At 33.9% G+C, this 15346-nt stretch overlaps 2 protein-coding genes across 7 annotated transcripts; one reads left to right on the top strand and one right to left on the bottom strand.

The window, feature by feature from the left end:
- The first annotated feature begins 537 nt into the window (after nucleotides 1-537).
- On the top strand, nucleotides 538-7061 carry LOC111997733 (pto-interacting protein 1). 6 transcript variants are annotated; one of them, XM_065762915.1, is made up of 8 exons: nucleotides 538-685; nucleotides 2304-2421; nucleotides 2855-3123; nucleotides 3212-3338; nucleotides 5124-5397; nucleotides 5920-6052; nucleotides 6199-6285; nucleotides 6570-7061. In XM_065762915.1, the coding sequence occupies exons 2-8, from the start codon at nucleotides 2340-2342 to the stop codon at nucleotides 6702-6704; spliced, it is 1107 nt and encodes a 368-aa protein (XP_065618987.1). In that variant the 5' UTR covers nucleotides 538-685; nucleotides 2304-2339; the 3' UTR covers nucleotides 6705-7061. The 6 variants fall into 6 exon arrangements, with proteins under 6 accessions (XP_065618987.1, XP_065618985.1, XP_065618986.1 ...); XM_065762913.1 differs by lacking the exon at nucleotides 538-685 and adding an exon at nucleotides 715-856; XM_065762914.1 differs by lacking the exon at nucleotides 538-685 and adding an exon at nucleotides 1532-1670.
- A 3120-nt stretch (nucleotides 7062-10181) lies between these two features.
- LOC111997736 (probable receptor-like protein kinase At5g18500) lies at nucleotides 10182-15127 on the bottom strand. Its single transcript, XM_024029870.2, has 8 exons — nucleotides 14487-15127; nucleotides 13167-13837; nucleotides 12962-13066; nucleotides 12530-12652; nucleotides 12278-12448; nucleotides 11969-12098; nucleotides 11410-11622; nucleotides 10182-10695 (listed from the first exon to the last, which is right to left on the bottom strand). The coding sequence occupies exons 2-8, from the start codon at nucleotides 13814-13816 to the stop codon at nucleotides 10570-10572; spliced, it is 1518 nt and encodes a 505-aa protein (XP_023885638.1). The 5' UTR covers nucleotides 13817-13837; nucleotides 14487-15127; the 3' UTR covers nucleotides 10182-10569.
- Nucleotides 15128-15346: the final 219 nt, after the last annotated feature.

The following is a 15346-nucleotide window of genomic DNA, read 5'->3' as shown; positions in this document are numbered from 1 at the left end:
TATAGGAAGATATTTTTAAAGAGTAAGGTTACAGTTTTTTTTTTTTTTTTTTCATAAATATTAACACGCTTATAATAATATTACTTTCATTTCTATCTATCACTAATATTATTTTTATTCTATCAATCACAATAAATCCACATCAACAGTTATAGAAATTGTTATGTCAATTATTCAACACAACGCACTTGAAATACAATGACATATTATTTTTAATGTAAGAATTAAATACTTTTCTTTTTTAGCTAGGAAAATTTAATACTACTATTCTACACAATAAATAATTTAATACTTCTTTTTTGATCCGCATAAATAAATAATTTAATACTATTCTAGAATAAATAATTTTATTGTGTAGAATAGTATTAAATTCTCCTAGCGAAACTCTTCAAAAAAATTTTTTTTTTTCTCCTAGCGAAAAAAAAAAAAAAAGTATTTAATTCTTACATTAAATATTAGTTCAAGTTTAAAACGTCCTTTCGGAGGCTTTGACAAAGAAATTGCCAGAAGCGCAAAACCGGAGTGACAATACAAAGCAGAACAGAACTGCCTTAAAAAAAAAAAGAAAAAAAAAGAAACGCTCACTTTGCAAAAATCCAATCTTTAAAGTTCAAAGACTAGTCAAAAAAGAAAGATAGGAAAACATAGGACAAGAACACCCATCACTTTCAATTTCCATGCAAGTGTAAATTCAATCTCACTCCTGTCTTTGTATCTTTAGCCTGCTTTATTTTATCACTTTCTATTACATATTTTACTTTACAGTATATACTGAGAATTTTGAGTAACATTTATAAAGGATTTTAGTGAATAGTGAATACAACTTTCAAGCATATCTGCTTATACTCCAAAGAAGGTGAGTCTTTTGTTGACTGTAGATTTCTGGGTCTATGTTGAATCTTCCTCAAAGCCCTTTAATTTGTGTTACCCATCACTTCTTTTTCAGTTCTTGGAACTATGTTTCATTTGTATTTTGATCAGTTTGTGGTGTTTTTGTTTTTGGGGTCATTTCTCTTTTGATTGTGGAGGGGAAAAGTTCAGAATTTTATGTTATGTGGTTCTTGTATATAGCAAATGGATTTTGTGTGATGGCTCATAAAATCTTGCATTTGTATGTGTTAATTCTCTTGAGTGTAGTATAATGGGATGATTTGTCGTGGGTTGGAGTGTAGATGTGAGTTTTATTGGTGTTTGCTGATTGCTTGTACTATGCAGTTTCTTTTTTGCTTTTGAATTCAATTCATTTGGTATATAGGGGATTAGGTGGGATATTGGGCATTGGCTTTGATTGATGATGGTGACATTAGAGTACTTGCTTTTGCTATTTATCGCTAATTATGTCATCTCTACTTGCCTTAATTTTTTTTTTTATGTTTTCCATTAAGGTAATAACAAAGAGTATGACTTTGGATAGAATAGAGCCGAAAAAAATAACCCTTACTAGTCTATTGAGGGTCCATATCCAACCCAAAATTTTGGGTCAAAGACTTGGTTGTGTTGTTGTTGTTGTTGGCTGCCATGTAAATTTTTTTCTATTTAATGAAAATAGGAACAACCACTTGATGAAAATACAAAAGAAGCCCTTTTTCTGGCCTAAGAAACTCATTCTATATGTCTATATGATGTGTATATGATCCTTTGCAAAATCGAGTGTCTACAATAACAAACTAGTAAGACCAGTTTTTTATCCATTTCTATTTATGTCAATATCTTTGGTTAGAGGGTTATTGTCATGTGACATGGAATTACCTTTTTTATTTAAAGTTGAGAATTTTTATGCCATTGAGGCTAACTGTGATAACCAGGGTAGTATATGATATCAGTTGCTGGACTGCTTTTCTAATCAATATTATATGCCATTATTTGCCACAATTCTCACACTTGCATAAGGGGATCATTTCTGTGTTTGAAAGAGATTAGAAAAGGTGTGGTCCTTTTGCTTTTGTTCTCTATTTTGAAATCAGAGTATCAGTGTTATTTTATTTCTCCCCTTTTGTTATTAATTTTCAATTTTTATTTTTTGTTGCTGTTGTTCTTCTTCTATTTTCCCCTTTTTTGACAACCTAACAATCCACCACATAATAAGGCGCTTGTTTCTTTTTGGAACTGAGAATATATTATGTTTGGGCTCCAGGGTATGGAGCACCTATAGTAAAGTATTTATTTCATTATAGCAATACATCTCAAAACTGATTAAATTTTCTGTTGGAGCATTTTCCTTTGAGGAATATTTTGTTTAAAATGCTTAAACTTGCTTGGTATTCTTACTTGTATTACATGTTTCTTTCCCTTTGGATGCTCAGAAAAGCAAAATTGAGATCTCTTTTTAGGAGAGGACAATGAGCTGCTTTGGTTGTTGTGAAGAAAATGATATCCATAAAGCTGCTGATACTGGACAATTCATGGCAAATAATTCCGCAGGTGATTCTGTATTCCTAAACCATGCTTATTTTTTCCTTCTTTTGGTTGGACCAAGCTACTCCTTTAGGCTCAAATTAGTTGAGGTTTTCTTTTTCTTTTCTTTTTTTCAAAAAAATTGGGTGGAAAATATATAAGCATGGTTCCTTATTATCTGAGTTTGTAGTTGATATTCCTTAACTTCTGCCTTGAAATCAGCTAGAGCAACTTGTTTGTTGTTATTTTTTCTTTTATTTTAACCATGCTTGTTTTGTGTGATTTGTTTGTGCTGTCTCCTTGCTTGTGTATTTACCAATCTTTTTTTCGGGGGAAGCTATACAATGTGTAATTATAGCTAGCCATTATCATGTGCTATCATTTTTTCTGTGCTTTTTGATTGTGATTTGATTTCTAATCTGCCTTTTATGGCTGCTGATTTTGTTTCCATGAACCTAAGTCAACATGAATCATGCAGGAAATAATGGAGGATATGCTGCCAAAGAAGCTGTGCCAAAAGATAAACAGACTCTAACTATGCAACCTATTGCTGTCCCTGCCATTCCAGTAGAAGAGTTGAAGGATATAACGGATAATTTTGGTACAAAGGCTTTAATTGGTGAGGGCTCATATGGAAGAGTGTATCATGGTGTCCTGAATGGTGGGCAGACTGCAGCCATTAAAAAGTTAGACTCCAGTAAACAACCTGATCAAGAATTTCTAGCAAAGGTACTACAAGAGTTCTTATGCTCATAACTGGTACTTTTCTCCTATCTGTCTTCTTTTTTGCTTAGAAAGTTGACATAAAACTTCACAGGTCTCCATGGTATCTAGACTAAAAAATGAAAATGTTGTCGAGCTTGTTGGTTATTGCGTGGATGGCTCTCTTCGTGTCCTTGCGTATGAGTATGCACCCAACGGGTCTCTTCATGATATTCTTCATGGTAAGTAATATTTTATTCTTCTGTTTTGAAAAGAATGTGTATCCACCAATATAATTATTGATTGATGAATTTTTTCATTGTTTTTAAATTTCGGAATGGCTATAGAAATAAAGTTCTGTGTTTTTAGCTGAGTGATAGTTGTTATATATATATATATATAACAAGAGAGGTTTACTGGTGAGTTTTAGAAAAGAAAGGAGTTTCATTAATGTATATTAAGTTGATTAGGCATAAGTAACTAGTGTGAGAACAAATGAAAGCATCACAAGTTTCTATTTACTCTAGGTTTGCGTCAACAATCAACATTAAGTTTGTATCTCTTTGCACTAGTAATGGATGAGCTCACTAGATTGATTCAAGATGTAGTCCTTTGGCCTATGCTTTTTCCAGATGATAGAGTTTTAGCGGATGAAACCAGACATTAAGTTAATGTCATGTTGGAAATTTGGGGAGATGTTTTAGAATCTAAAGGCTTTTTGCTAACTAGACTAAGTAGGACTAAAATAGAGTATGCGAAATGTAAGTTTAGTAAAAGTGAAGGAGTTGTAAAGTTGATGGTCAACAGAGTGAGAGAGAAATTTTGATATATTGGATCAATAATTTATAAGAATGGAGATATTAAATAAGATGTGAATCCATAAGAGTAGGATGGATGAAATGGAGAAGTGTGTTTGCAGAATTTCGTGATCATAGAATACCTATTAAGTTAAAAAGAAAATTTTATAAATCTGCTATAAGATTAGCTATGCCTTATGGTATTGATTTTTGGGGTGTGAAGTAGCAAAATGTTTATAAAATGAGTGTAATTGAAATGATAAATGTTAAGACGGACAAGTGGGAATAAAAGAAAAGATAGGATTCAAAATTAACTGAAACAAGAATTTTAAGATGAATGAGTGAAAATATATGGAAAGATAGAATCCAAAATGAGAAAATCCCCATAAAGATAGAGGTGGCCTCTATTGATGAAAAGACGATGGGGTCTTGCTTGAGATGATTTGGTCATATGTAGGGTGTGTTTGGATACCCTTTTTTTGGCTGAAACTGAAAAATTATTGTTGAAACTGTAGATAAAGGTAAAAGTTAGTTGAAATAGTACAGTGAGACTCATGAATAGTGCCAAAAAATGCAGTGAGACCCATAAATAGTAGCAAAAATAAGCTAAATAGTGAAATAATTTTAATTTTTCTCCTAACCCAAACGCACACGTAGTATGAGGAAGATGAATGATTCAAGTAGAGAGAATGGAAAAAGGTAAAGGAAGACTTAAAATAACATTAATAGAAATAGTAAAAAAGAACATACCAATTAAGGAGGTAATAGAGAGTATGACTTTGGATAGGATCAAAAAACATCCTAGGCTCTATGTTGAGGATTCATAGCCATCCTCAAAATTTTTGAGACTAAGGCTTGGTTGTTGTTGAATTTGTGTGTATAGCATTTTCTTATTGGTTGCTGAACTATTTATTTTATAATGGATAATAGTTATTGAACTCTTGTGGTTTTAGACTAATTTGAGAAAATGATTTAATTTGAGTTGTCTCGAAGGACTCTTTGACCATGTTGTAAAATACACTCAAGGAGAGTTAACATCTATTGGTAGGGAGGCAACTCTTTGACCATGTTGTAAAATCCACTCAAGGAGAGTTAACATCTATTGGTAGGGAGGCAACTCATTAGAGTGTCAGAGTCAAATTTTGTGGGTGCCTATCTTTTAATGAATGAGTAACAAGATATCTTATAACATTTCTGATACAGAAAATGTTTTTCAATTTGTAAATACAGGACGAAAAGGTGTCAAAGGAGCACAGCCAGGCCCAGTTCTGTCATGGGCACAAAGAGTTAAAATTGCTGTTGGGGCAGCAAAAGGGCTTGAATATCTACACGAGAAGGCACAACCTCATATTGTCCATCGTGATATAAAGTCCAGCAATATACTGCTTTTTGATGATGATGTTGCAAAGATTGCTGATTTTGATTTGTCAAATGAAGCCCCTGATAATGCAGCACGCCTTCATTCCACTCGTGTACTTGGCACCTTTGGTTATCATGCTCCAGAGTAAGATTTTCCTGGGTGTTTCAGATGGGTGCTTCTCATCTTTTTGTGTTTGATTACATTGAAAAACATAATATGAAATCGCAGTCTTCATCTTATTGAACAAGGAGAAATAACGTGTTAATTTATTATAAGAAATGTTAACAGATGCCCTAAGAGCATTGGTTTAGGAAACATTTTTAGAAACTTTTTATGGGAAGAGAAAAAAAAAAATTAATTGTTTTGACAACTTTTTATATTTCCCATGGAAGTGATGTCAAAACTTTCCTAACATAGTTTATTAACAATTGTCCTAAGGATGCTTGTTAACAAGGCCCATTTATTATAATGAAAGTACTGGAAAGAGGAAAAGAAAATGCTGGACGGATCAAGAGTCAGTATGAACTCATTCAACCTAAGTAATAAATGGTCATTGTGGCTTACCGAATACTTCATTGGGCATGTTGTCTCACTTCTAATTGTCACTTTGAAGTAGACACCTTTTCAAAATACATCAAGCCTAAGTTTTCTGACTTTGAATGGCAGATATGCAATGACTGGGCAGCTGAGTTCAAAGAGTGATGTTTACAGCTTTGGTGTCGTCCTACTGGAACTCTTGACTGGTCGTAAACCTGTTGATCATACACTACCACGTGGACAGCAGAGCCTTGTGACATGGGTACTAAATCTTAGTTATGCTAGTAATTTATATCTGGTGCTTTTGCTCTTTTTTGTCTTGTTTTTGCTTGGAGAGAGAGATTTGCTAGGTTATAGACTTGCAGGTTTTATTCAACCTGATTCTTTTACAATTCTGGATTAATTTAGGCAACACCAAAACTCAGTGAAGATAAGGTGAAGCAATGTGTTGATGCTAGACTCAATGCGGAATACCCTTCCAAGGCAGTTGCAAAGGTAATCAAGGCTATATTCTGGAATTGCAAAATGCTAAACTACTGTTTGCTATTTGAATTTTTGTATCTTAATTTGTAAATGAGTCACTCTCTGACTACTGTTTGCTAAACTACTATTGGCATATTGCAACCCTTCTCTTTTTGTAATAGTTTTAGAATAACTGATCAAGTATGTTGAATCACTCTCTGAAAAATTGTCTTCAATTTGGTGACAACTTGTAGTTGATTTCATACTTCACATTCTTTAAAAGTCACATTTTCTTTTTTGGTATGTGCTGGAAACAGATGGCTGCTGTTGCTGCCTTGTGTGTGCAATATGAAGCTGATTTTCGGCCAAATATGAGCATTGTAGTTAAAGCTCTACAGCCTCTATTGAACCCTCGATCCGGTCCTCCAAGTGAAACACCGCAGCGCTTGTGAATTCTTCCTGACAACTTAATCTTCCTTGCAGGATATATTATTGAAATTTTTTGTTTTGTAAACAGGGTGTTTTAGATCATGTACCATTTTATTTACACCTTTTAGTCATCAATAGCCTACCAGATTTATGTTTGTAATCTATGTAATCATTCTACAGATGTGATGATTTGATTGCTGAGAGCATTAGCATGTTGAACTGCTACGGGTGATTTATTGCTCTATGGCTTTTTTTAGGAGTGCAATAGCATTAGCATATTTGTTTCAACTGTTGTGTATTTGATTCCCAAAAAAAACTGTTGTGTATTTTTGCTAGGCAGTTATGAGAATCTTGCTGCATCCTGTCCCTTTTTTTTGTTATTATTTTTTATTATATCGAGGATAAAATTCTACTTTGGTCTAATCTAATCTAAGTGTATATATGTGTGAAGCTCTTTCTTGTAGATTTGAATCTCCATCCTTGCCCCACCTCACTTCACAAGAACTTATACTTGTAGGTCAACCATTACACCAAGAGTGTGTGGTGGTTTCCCTACGCTTCTTAGTTCTTGTTTGATATGTTATTGAAATATCCTATTGGGGACAATAGGCATGCTTTTAAATGCTTAATGAGAGGGTGACATTTAGGATGGTGTGAAGTGAATCGAGTAAATTGACACACTCCTCAATGTATTAAAATTATGGGTGTATGTGTTCATCTAATTCCTTCTGACACTTTCAAAACTATTAATAGAGTGAAGTTGTAAATCTGAAATGATAAGATGAAAACGATATTGCGTGCAAACCTTGAGGTACACTTCTCTCACTTGAATGATGAACATCAAACTTCTCCACTTGAGGGGATGGGGACTAAAGATCCTTGCAGTTGCTTCAGATGGAGAAAAATGTTACTTCTGAATGTTTTTGTTGTTTGTTTTATCAACTGGAATACAAGAGAAACAAAGTAGATTGACCATTTTCAATGAAACGATCCATTGCAACAAATCACCATCTTCTCCATTTTGAAGATAGTATATTTTAGAGTCTAAATTAAATTTTACAAACCTAAATTTTTTTAAAATAAAATACCCTTCATTTCACCTGAAATAGATGAATGCTAATTCTGCCATGTGTGTTTTAAATATGCTACTTATAACAACTATAATGAAGGTAGGGGTGTCAATTCGAGTTAGCATGTTGGATTCGTGTTGTGTTGAGATATGGGTATTCAACTAAATGACCCAACCCTAATCTGACTTATTTAATAATCATGTCATGATCTTTCAACTCTAACTTGACCTATTAATAAGACAGGTTGACCTGACCCAACCCATTTGACACGCTTAATAAATCAGTCATATTGGGTTGACACAAATGTAACACAACTCATTTCAACCTGCATAATATTAAATATAACATCCATCTAGTAACAGTTTTTTTACATCCCAAAACAGTGCATAGACTTCAGTCTTCAACTGACATTCAAAATAATATAGTTTAACAAAAATATAACATTTATCTAGAAATAAGTTTTTTACACTCCAAAAGAAGTGCATCACTTCAACCCAAATTTAAAATAACATAGTTCAACAAAAATATAATATTCTTAGAACTCGCCAAATGCTAAATATCAATATTGAAAGAATTGGAGCAAATAATATATTAAAGTTTATAGAACAAAAATATTATGTAGAAAAAATTACTGCAGAATTTTGAAACACCAAGAAAACGGTTTTTTTTTTTTAAAAAAAAAAAAAAAATTCTAAAACTCACTAAACATATGAGAGAGAGAGAGAGAGAGAGAGAGAGAGAGAGAGCAATAACCGGTTTGAGACTTTGAGTTTGAGAATTGGGCGTTAGACTATAAGATAGTAGAGTAAGTAGTGCGGTTGAAATAAAAAAATAAAATTAGATATTAGTAAGAAGGTTTAGATATTTAGGGTTTGTAGGGTTTAGAAATTTAGAGTTTGTAAAGTTTCAATTTCCAATTATATCTCTTGTAAGTTTTTGTAAATATTCACTTTTCTTTTTAAATTTAAAATATATGTTGGATATAAAATGTATTTGACAAATCTAAAATAAAATGAATATTTATTTGTTATACGAGTTAAACGAGTTGTGTTAAGTGGGTCATTTTGGGTTGATACAAATAAATTGACATGTCAAACGTGTCTATTGCAGGTTACGCAAGTTGACCTGCTTATGACACGTTTATAATTGTGTCGCTTTTGGATCGACCTATTTATGACTCAAACCCATTAAAGCCCAATCCTAACCCGCAAAATCCCGTGTGAGGTTCATGTCGTGTTTGCGGGTTGGGTTGAACATTGACACCCCTAGATGAAGGCATGGAAAGGAACGTGATGGTCTAGCGCATTAGAATAATTCACACGCATGCATCTGTGCCACGAGCAAATGTGTTCTAGTTACTCTCCTGCTTCTCTTTTAACTTCATCAGAAAAAGCTTCACGAGCTAATTTCCTTCCAACGCAAAGGCCATGCTAAGCTTACACTGCCACCCAAATTTTGATTTAAGGCTTCTTTCTGTTGAGAAGTGATTTTTTTTTTTTTTTTTTTGGCAATCATTTTTTTATTATTATTTTAATTATTATGTCCACAATACTTTCACAACATATCATAAGTGACTAGTTGTTATTAACTATTATTAGTGGGTAAAAAAAACAAATTAAGTGAATGATTCAAATTAGAACTAGTAGTAATTTACCACCTATAATTTTGTGACTATAATTTATTGTAAAAATATTATAGACATAGTACTTTTTTTTTTTTTTTTTTGCTATTGAAGAAAAAAGTACAGGTATACCAAATCACTCATGTAACAATTTATGAATAGATTCAATCATTCAAAAAAAAAAAACTCAATGGATAAATATCATATGAGAGGTTGATAGGAATAATTCTGACATAGCATTTCTCTCGTCTTTTTTTTTTTTTTTGATATGCCTTACTCTCAAGAAATACGAGAAATACATCTTCAAGTGTCGGTGTTATATCAATACATTTTCCTTTTTTACTTTTGTAGCAAGAGTCAAGATTCTTGTCCGTGCAGTTCCTTCTAGTTTTTCTTGGTCCCACTTCTTTGCCTGTGGGGGTGTGTGTTTGCTTGTCTGAGTTGTATGGTGATTAAAATTAGCTGGATCTTCCTGGATTGACCCTAAGAATATTAGGCGTAGATAAAAAACATTTTGGGGCCTGGATGTGCCACCTTTTTCCATTCAATCAAGAAATTATTTCATCACTCAAAGAAAGGGTAATTCTTATGTATTCTCGAAATACGGTGAATGAGATTTCTTCCTCTCATGTTCATTAAATTTATGGTGAAATCTATTATAAAAGTGAGAGAAATGAGCAAAATTTTACCATGCTATGAACCATTTAGAAAGGATAAATAATTGGCAAGCCACCAATATTTTTCCATATAGTAATCAGACCAAAAAAGGGTGGGGAGAGAGATCAATCGTATCAAGGGTATCCTGCAAGTAAAAATAAAATTTCTCAAAGTCTTAATCATTAAATCAGCCTTTTGATAAATCTTCCTGAACTAGAATGAGCTAAGAGTATGACCCAAAAAAGCATGAATAAAAAAGGGGAAAAAAAATTAAAAATACCCATAAACCTGTACACGCCACCTGTGGCAGGGGTGTCCTGTTACAATTGCCACTTTCATAAACAAAATAATCTTCTTCCCAACATCTAAATCTAGGTATTAAAAAGGAACGGAATATGAACCATGCCGCAATCACTAGTTTATGTTTCCATCCCTTGATCTCAACAAGGGCAGGCCTAAGAATTTATAAGTTTCAAAGAATGCAAGATTAAACATTCAAACAATATCTCTCAGATTCTGTGATTGGCTTAATCAAATTGTTTATGCCCGATGGTTCCTTCTGCCATTTGATCTCAAATCTGGATTGTCATTCCTATCCATGTCAGAATTCTCTCTCTGAGGATCTTGCTCTGCATTGCCTGCCTGACTCCTCCTTCGTCTTCGATCCTGAAAATTCCAAGGACATCACACAAGAAGGGTCAATTTGTGTATGCATATATACATGAAGGAAGAAATTGAGCTTTAAATTTTAGACTTAAGTACACTCTTTTGCCCCTTAAAGTTTGAGGCTATTTTAATTTTGGCCCTTTTACGTTTTAAAATTTTCACTTTGTCACTTAACGTTTTTGTCTTTATATTGGCCTTGCGGTCCATTTTCATTAGAATCTTGACCGTTAAGTGCCTTTCATGTTTAAATATTTCATGAAACACTAGCTTTGAAATGCTGTAGAATGCAAGAATTTCATATTAGTAGGCAGAAAAATATAATATAGACAGTCAGAATACTACAGAAAATGGATAATAGTGCTGAATGAAAGTGGAATTAAACATGGAGGCCCAAAATTTAAAAAATAAAAATGTAAAGGGCCAATATAAAAACAACCCCAAACTTTTAGGACCAAAAGAGAGCTTTAGTCTAAATTTTAATAGTTAATTGTTTTGGCATTCAAAATGAAATCTATTTTGTAAGGAAATATGGATTTCTAAACGTTCAGGTGTTGATTAACCTACACCCGAAGTGAAAAAGAGCCACAAGTCTCATATGTTTCTAACATGTAAAATTTTGGTCGTAAGCATGCACTGCACCAAGATGTGTATATCTAGTTCTAAGAAGATTTTAGAAGCTCTTAGACCAAAGAAAGAAAGGATTTTAGAAGCAACCTCTCTAGGTATAGGATATTCCTCAGATTCAAGCATGCGAACAACTTGACTCATCTTCGGTCTTTTGTCACCATCTGGATCAACACATCTCAAAGCAGTCAAAAGGGCTCGCTTAAGGGCACTTGTTGATGGTCTAGCCTCAATGTTTGGATCTACCACCTCTTCCGAGCGCCTGCTTCCAACCATCAACTTCAGCCAGTCAACTAGATTTACCTACAAGAACCACCCATGGGATCACACCAAGACAAGTGTGAGTTTGTGACTGTATAGTGCCATGTCATGCATTTTGAGATAAATTGTGGAAGGAAAACTGCATGATATAACAAATTAAGCTGTTAAAAACTCCAAAGTAACTTTGGTGTGCATGAATCCTTTTTATTGAAATTGCAAGTTATATTTAACTAACTCACGACATGCAACCTAACATGAAGTATAAGAGGGGAAAGTGAAATCCTATAAAACACCTTCGGTAACTGCTAAGCAACAAATACAGTGAAATAACAATACTCGTGCGGAATTTCAAATAACTGTTGCAGCAGAAAGAAATATGATTGCATACCTCATGCTGGGGCCGGCCATAATCCACTGGGTCTCTTCCCGTTATTGCTTCCAGAAGGACCACCCCAAAACTATAGACATCACTCTTCTCATTTAGGAGGCCAGAATTAGCATATTCTGGAGCAACATAACTGACACACAATCAAAGCAGGGGAAGAAAAAGGATAGTTAAATACCAAACGGTTAAAGTAATATTTTCTCGTACATACACTAAACCTAGGAAACAAAAGCAATGAAAAAGAGGAGCAAATAAATTGGTGCCTATTGACAATGCAAGAAACTGTTTATCAGAAAGGGGGGAAATACTCACCCAAAGGTACCCATAATTCTAGTTGTAATATAACTTGTCCCAGCGCACAGCAATTTGGCCAGACCAAAATCAGATATCTTAGCATTGAAGTCATCATCAATCAATATATTGCTTGATTTGATATCTCGATGGACTACTTTAGGCTCAATAGCCTCATGTAAATAAGCCAGCCTGCAACATGTAATCATGAGTCTAAAGGCAACAAATTCAAGAGAAGGCTAAATAACCAAATTAAGGTATGGATGGACTTACGCCTTAGCAGTGCCAAGGAGAATTTTCATCCGAGCTTCCCAAGTAAGAAATCCATGTTGACGCATAGCTCCATGAAGCCACTGCTCTAAATTGCCATTGTTGACATACTCATATACCAACAATCTGACAAGGGAATATATTCAATTGCAAAGATGCATGCAAAAATTAGTCAATTCATTCAGTTGCAAAGATTACAGTTTCTTTTGTTTTATAGTAAAAAATATTCTAGTGAATTCTTGACACTTTTTTATTTATTTATTTATTTAATGAAGAGCATTAATCAATACTCAATAGATTAGTGAAACACTGAGGGATAAGACAAATTTCATTTTACAGTTCATTTGTATAAATTTATTTCAACACAGTCATGAAATTAAAATATAATTTACTAGTGCCAAAAATACAAAGATGAAATATAAATGGATATGATACCTTTCGGTTCCTTCAATGCAATACCCCAAAAGACGAACTAAGTTCTTATGCCGAACATGACCAATAGCCTCAACTTCCACTCTAAATTCCTTCTCAGCTTGTCCTCTATAAGATAATTTACACAGTTATAGAAAGAAAATTATAACCTACAGAAAGTCCACCAAGGAAAAAAAATGTAAGCAAAACAAGCATTGAAATAACTTACAGATTGTTGAAGAGCTTCTTAACAGCCACAGGAGACCCATTAATCAACTGACCTCGAAAGACAGTTCCATACCCACCCTCACCGATAATATTTTCCTTTGAAAACCGGTTTGTTGCACGATCTAGGTCCCTTAGTGTAAACCAGTGACCCCAACCAAGGTGAGAGAACTCAGGCAGACCAGACAAAGGTGAAGGAGCAGTTATTGGGCGCGAAGAAGGCCTGTGCACAGAAAGTGTTCCCGCACCTCCCTCTTCTCCCGACTGAGAACCAGCACCTTCTTGCTCAACATTATTAAATGAACCTGATTGACTCCCATTATCTCCATTCTTTGAATGGATCAAAACCTTCTCCAACTCTTTGTCAGGGAACTTATCACTGAGGGTAAGAAAAGCACCATCTTGGGGAAAATAATGGTTTGCTGAAGCTTGATCAACCTTAATCTCTTTGATTTCCTCTGAAACAGCTGGAATTTGGCTAGGGGGAAGCATGTCATTACCCCTTTTAGATTTCTTTCGGGAAGTAAGACAAAATGATAGCAACACAAGGATTACTACAATAAACAACCCAACGGTGATCCCCATTAACACCCACACTTTCAAACCAAAAACAAATGTCTTTTTGGACAGTCCTGTGTTAAGATCAGTTGCCATTTTTTTCTGATACCAAGTTGCCTGCAAATTACACAGTAAAAACATAAGAAAAATGCAATTCCATATACCCAAAAACTTTACTTTTACATTATGTCACCAAAGACCAAATCTTCCACCCAATTTTCACAATTCAAGATTCCCATCAACAAACAACACAAGCCTGTCTCCTACTCAATACAAATGCCTATAACTAATCCGGATTTCAACCAAAGAAAGAAAAAATCAAAATCAGACAGATAAAGATGTTGCTTTCTGAAAAACCAACACATTCAACAAGCACATTCATATATCATTTCATACAAACCAATAACCAAACAACCCCATCATCCACACACACAAACAAATAATTAAATAAATAAATAAGAAGAAAAAAGAACCATACAACCCAGAAAGACAAAATTTCACCGTTTGGGGCCTAAGAAAACCCAAAATCTTCCCTAAACCTATCCTAAAACAACCACACCGACAACAAGCCTACAGTTTTAAAAGCTATGAATTCTGGAAAAAACTTATACAATTACAAAGTTCCATTATCTTTTAAAGAATTTCCCAGTTCTCTCAGCAACCAAATAGAGAATAAATGAATATATAAACACTCAACAACAACAACAACAACAACACACACACACACACAAAGGTTCTATGCACAGAAAAGTTTCTCAATGCTTACCTGTTCACAGAACCACTTCTGAAATCACTTGCTCCACAAGGCCCTCCTCAAAAAAAAAAAAAAAAGAACAGAACTCAAACCCCAGATCTCTTCTTAAAAGAACCTCAAAATCTCATTCCCAGGCTCCCAAATCCATTTAAATCAACCCCATTGTCCAAAATCTCCTAATATGAAAGGATTCAGTTTTAGCTTTCCTTTCCGGGTTTTACTCAAACGGTCAAATGCTGTCACTATACTATCCCAAAGCTCCAAAAAATGGAAGTTTCAGCTTCTCTCAAGCCACACTTGCCTGTTTTGGAACAACCCAAAACAAAACAACACAAAACAAATGTGATAGCAAAGGCAAAATAGGCAAAAGACTCGTTTTTTTGTGCAGTTTAAGGGAATTTGAGAGCACAGGAGTAGAGAGAAGCACATGGAATTCTGAGAAGAGAGAGAGAGAGAGAGAGAGAGAGAAATGGTGGTGGGGTTTAATAAAGAGAGAAGCAATGGAGTTATCAGTGTTTGGTGATGACTGATATTGATATATATGAGAAGCAGAGGTAGAGGTATGCCTTCACATTACATACAGTGAAAGGGAAGCATCAGAATTGGAAAGCTTTCTATTTCTTTGCTGTTTCTTCAAATTTCTTTCTTTTCCTTATTTTTCTCTAATTTGTGTCCAGAAGAGTGTGAAGACTGAGGTTGACACATCATCAAAACAAAAACTAAAGAATGACTCTAAAAGAAGTCATCTTTTCGTAATAATTAAAAAAAAAATGTTTCAGAGTAAATAAAAAAATGTTTCTGGTAAATATATATATATATATATTTCATATATTTATATCTTTTTGTTGTAAAAAAAAAAAAAAAAAATCAAT

Source organism: Quercus suber, unplaced genomic scaffold (assembly GCF_002906115.3).
Source record: "Quercus suber isolate HL8 unplaced genomic scaffold, Cork oak 2.0 scaffold_480, whole genome shotgun sequence".
Classification (NCBI taxonomy): Eukaryota; Viridiplantae; Streptophyta; class Magnoliopsida; order Fagales; family Fagaceae; genus Quercus; species Quercus suber.
Note: the sequence above shows the minus strand (reverse complement) of the source record. Positions and strands in the feature narration are given on the sequence as shown.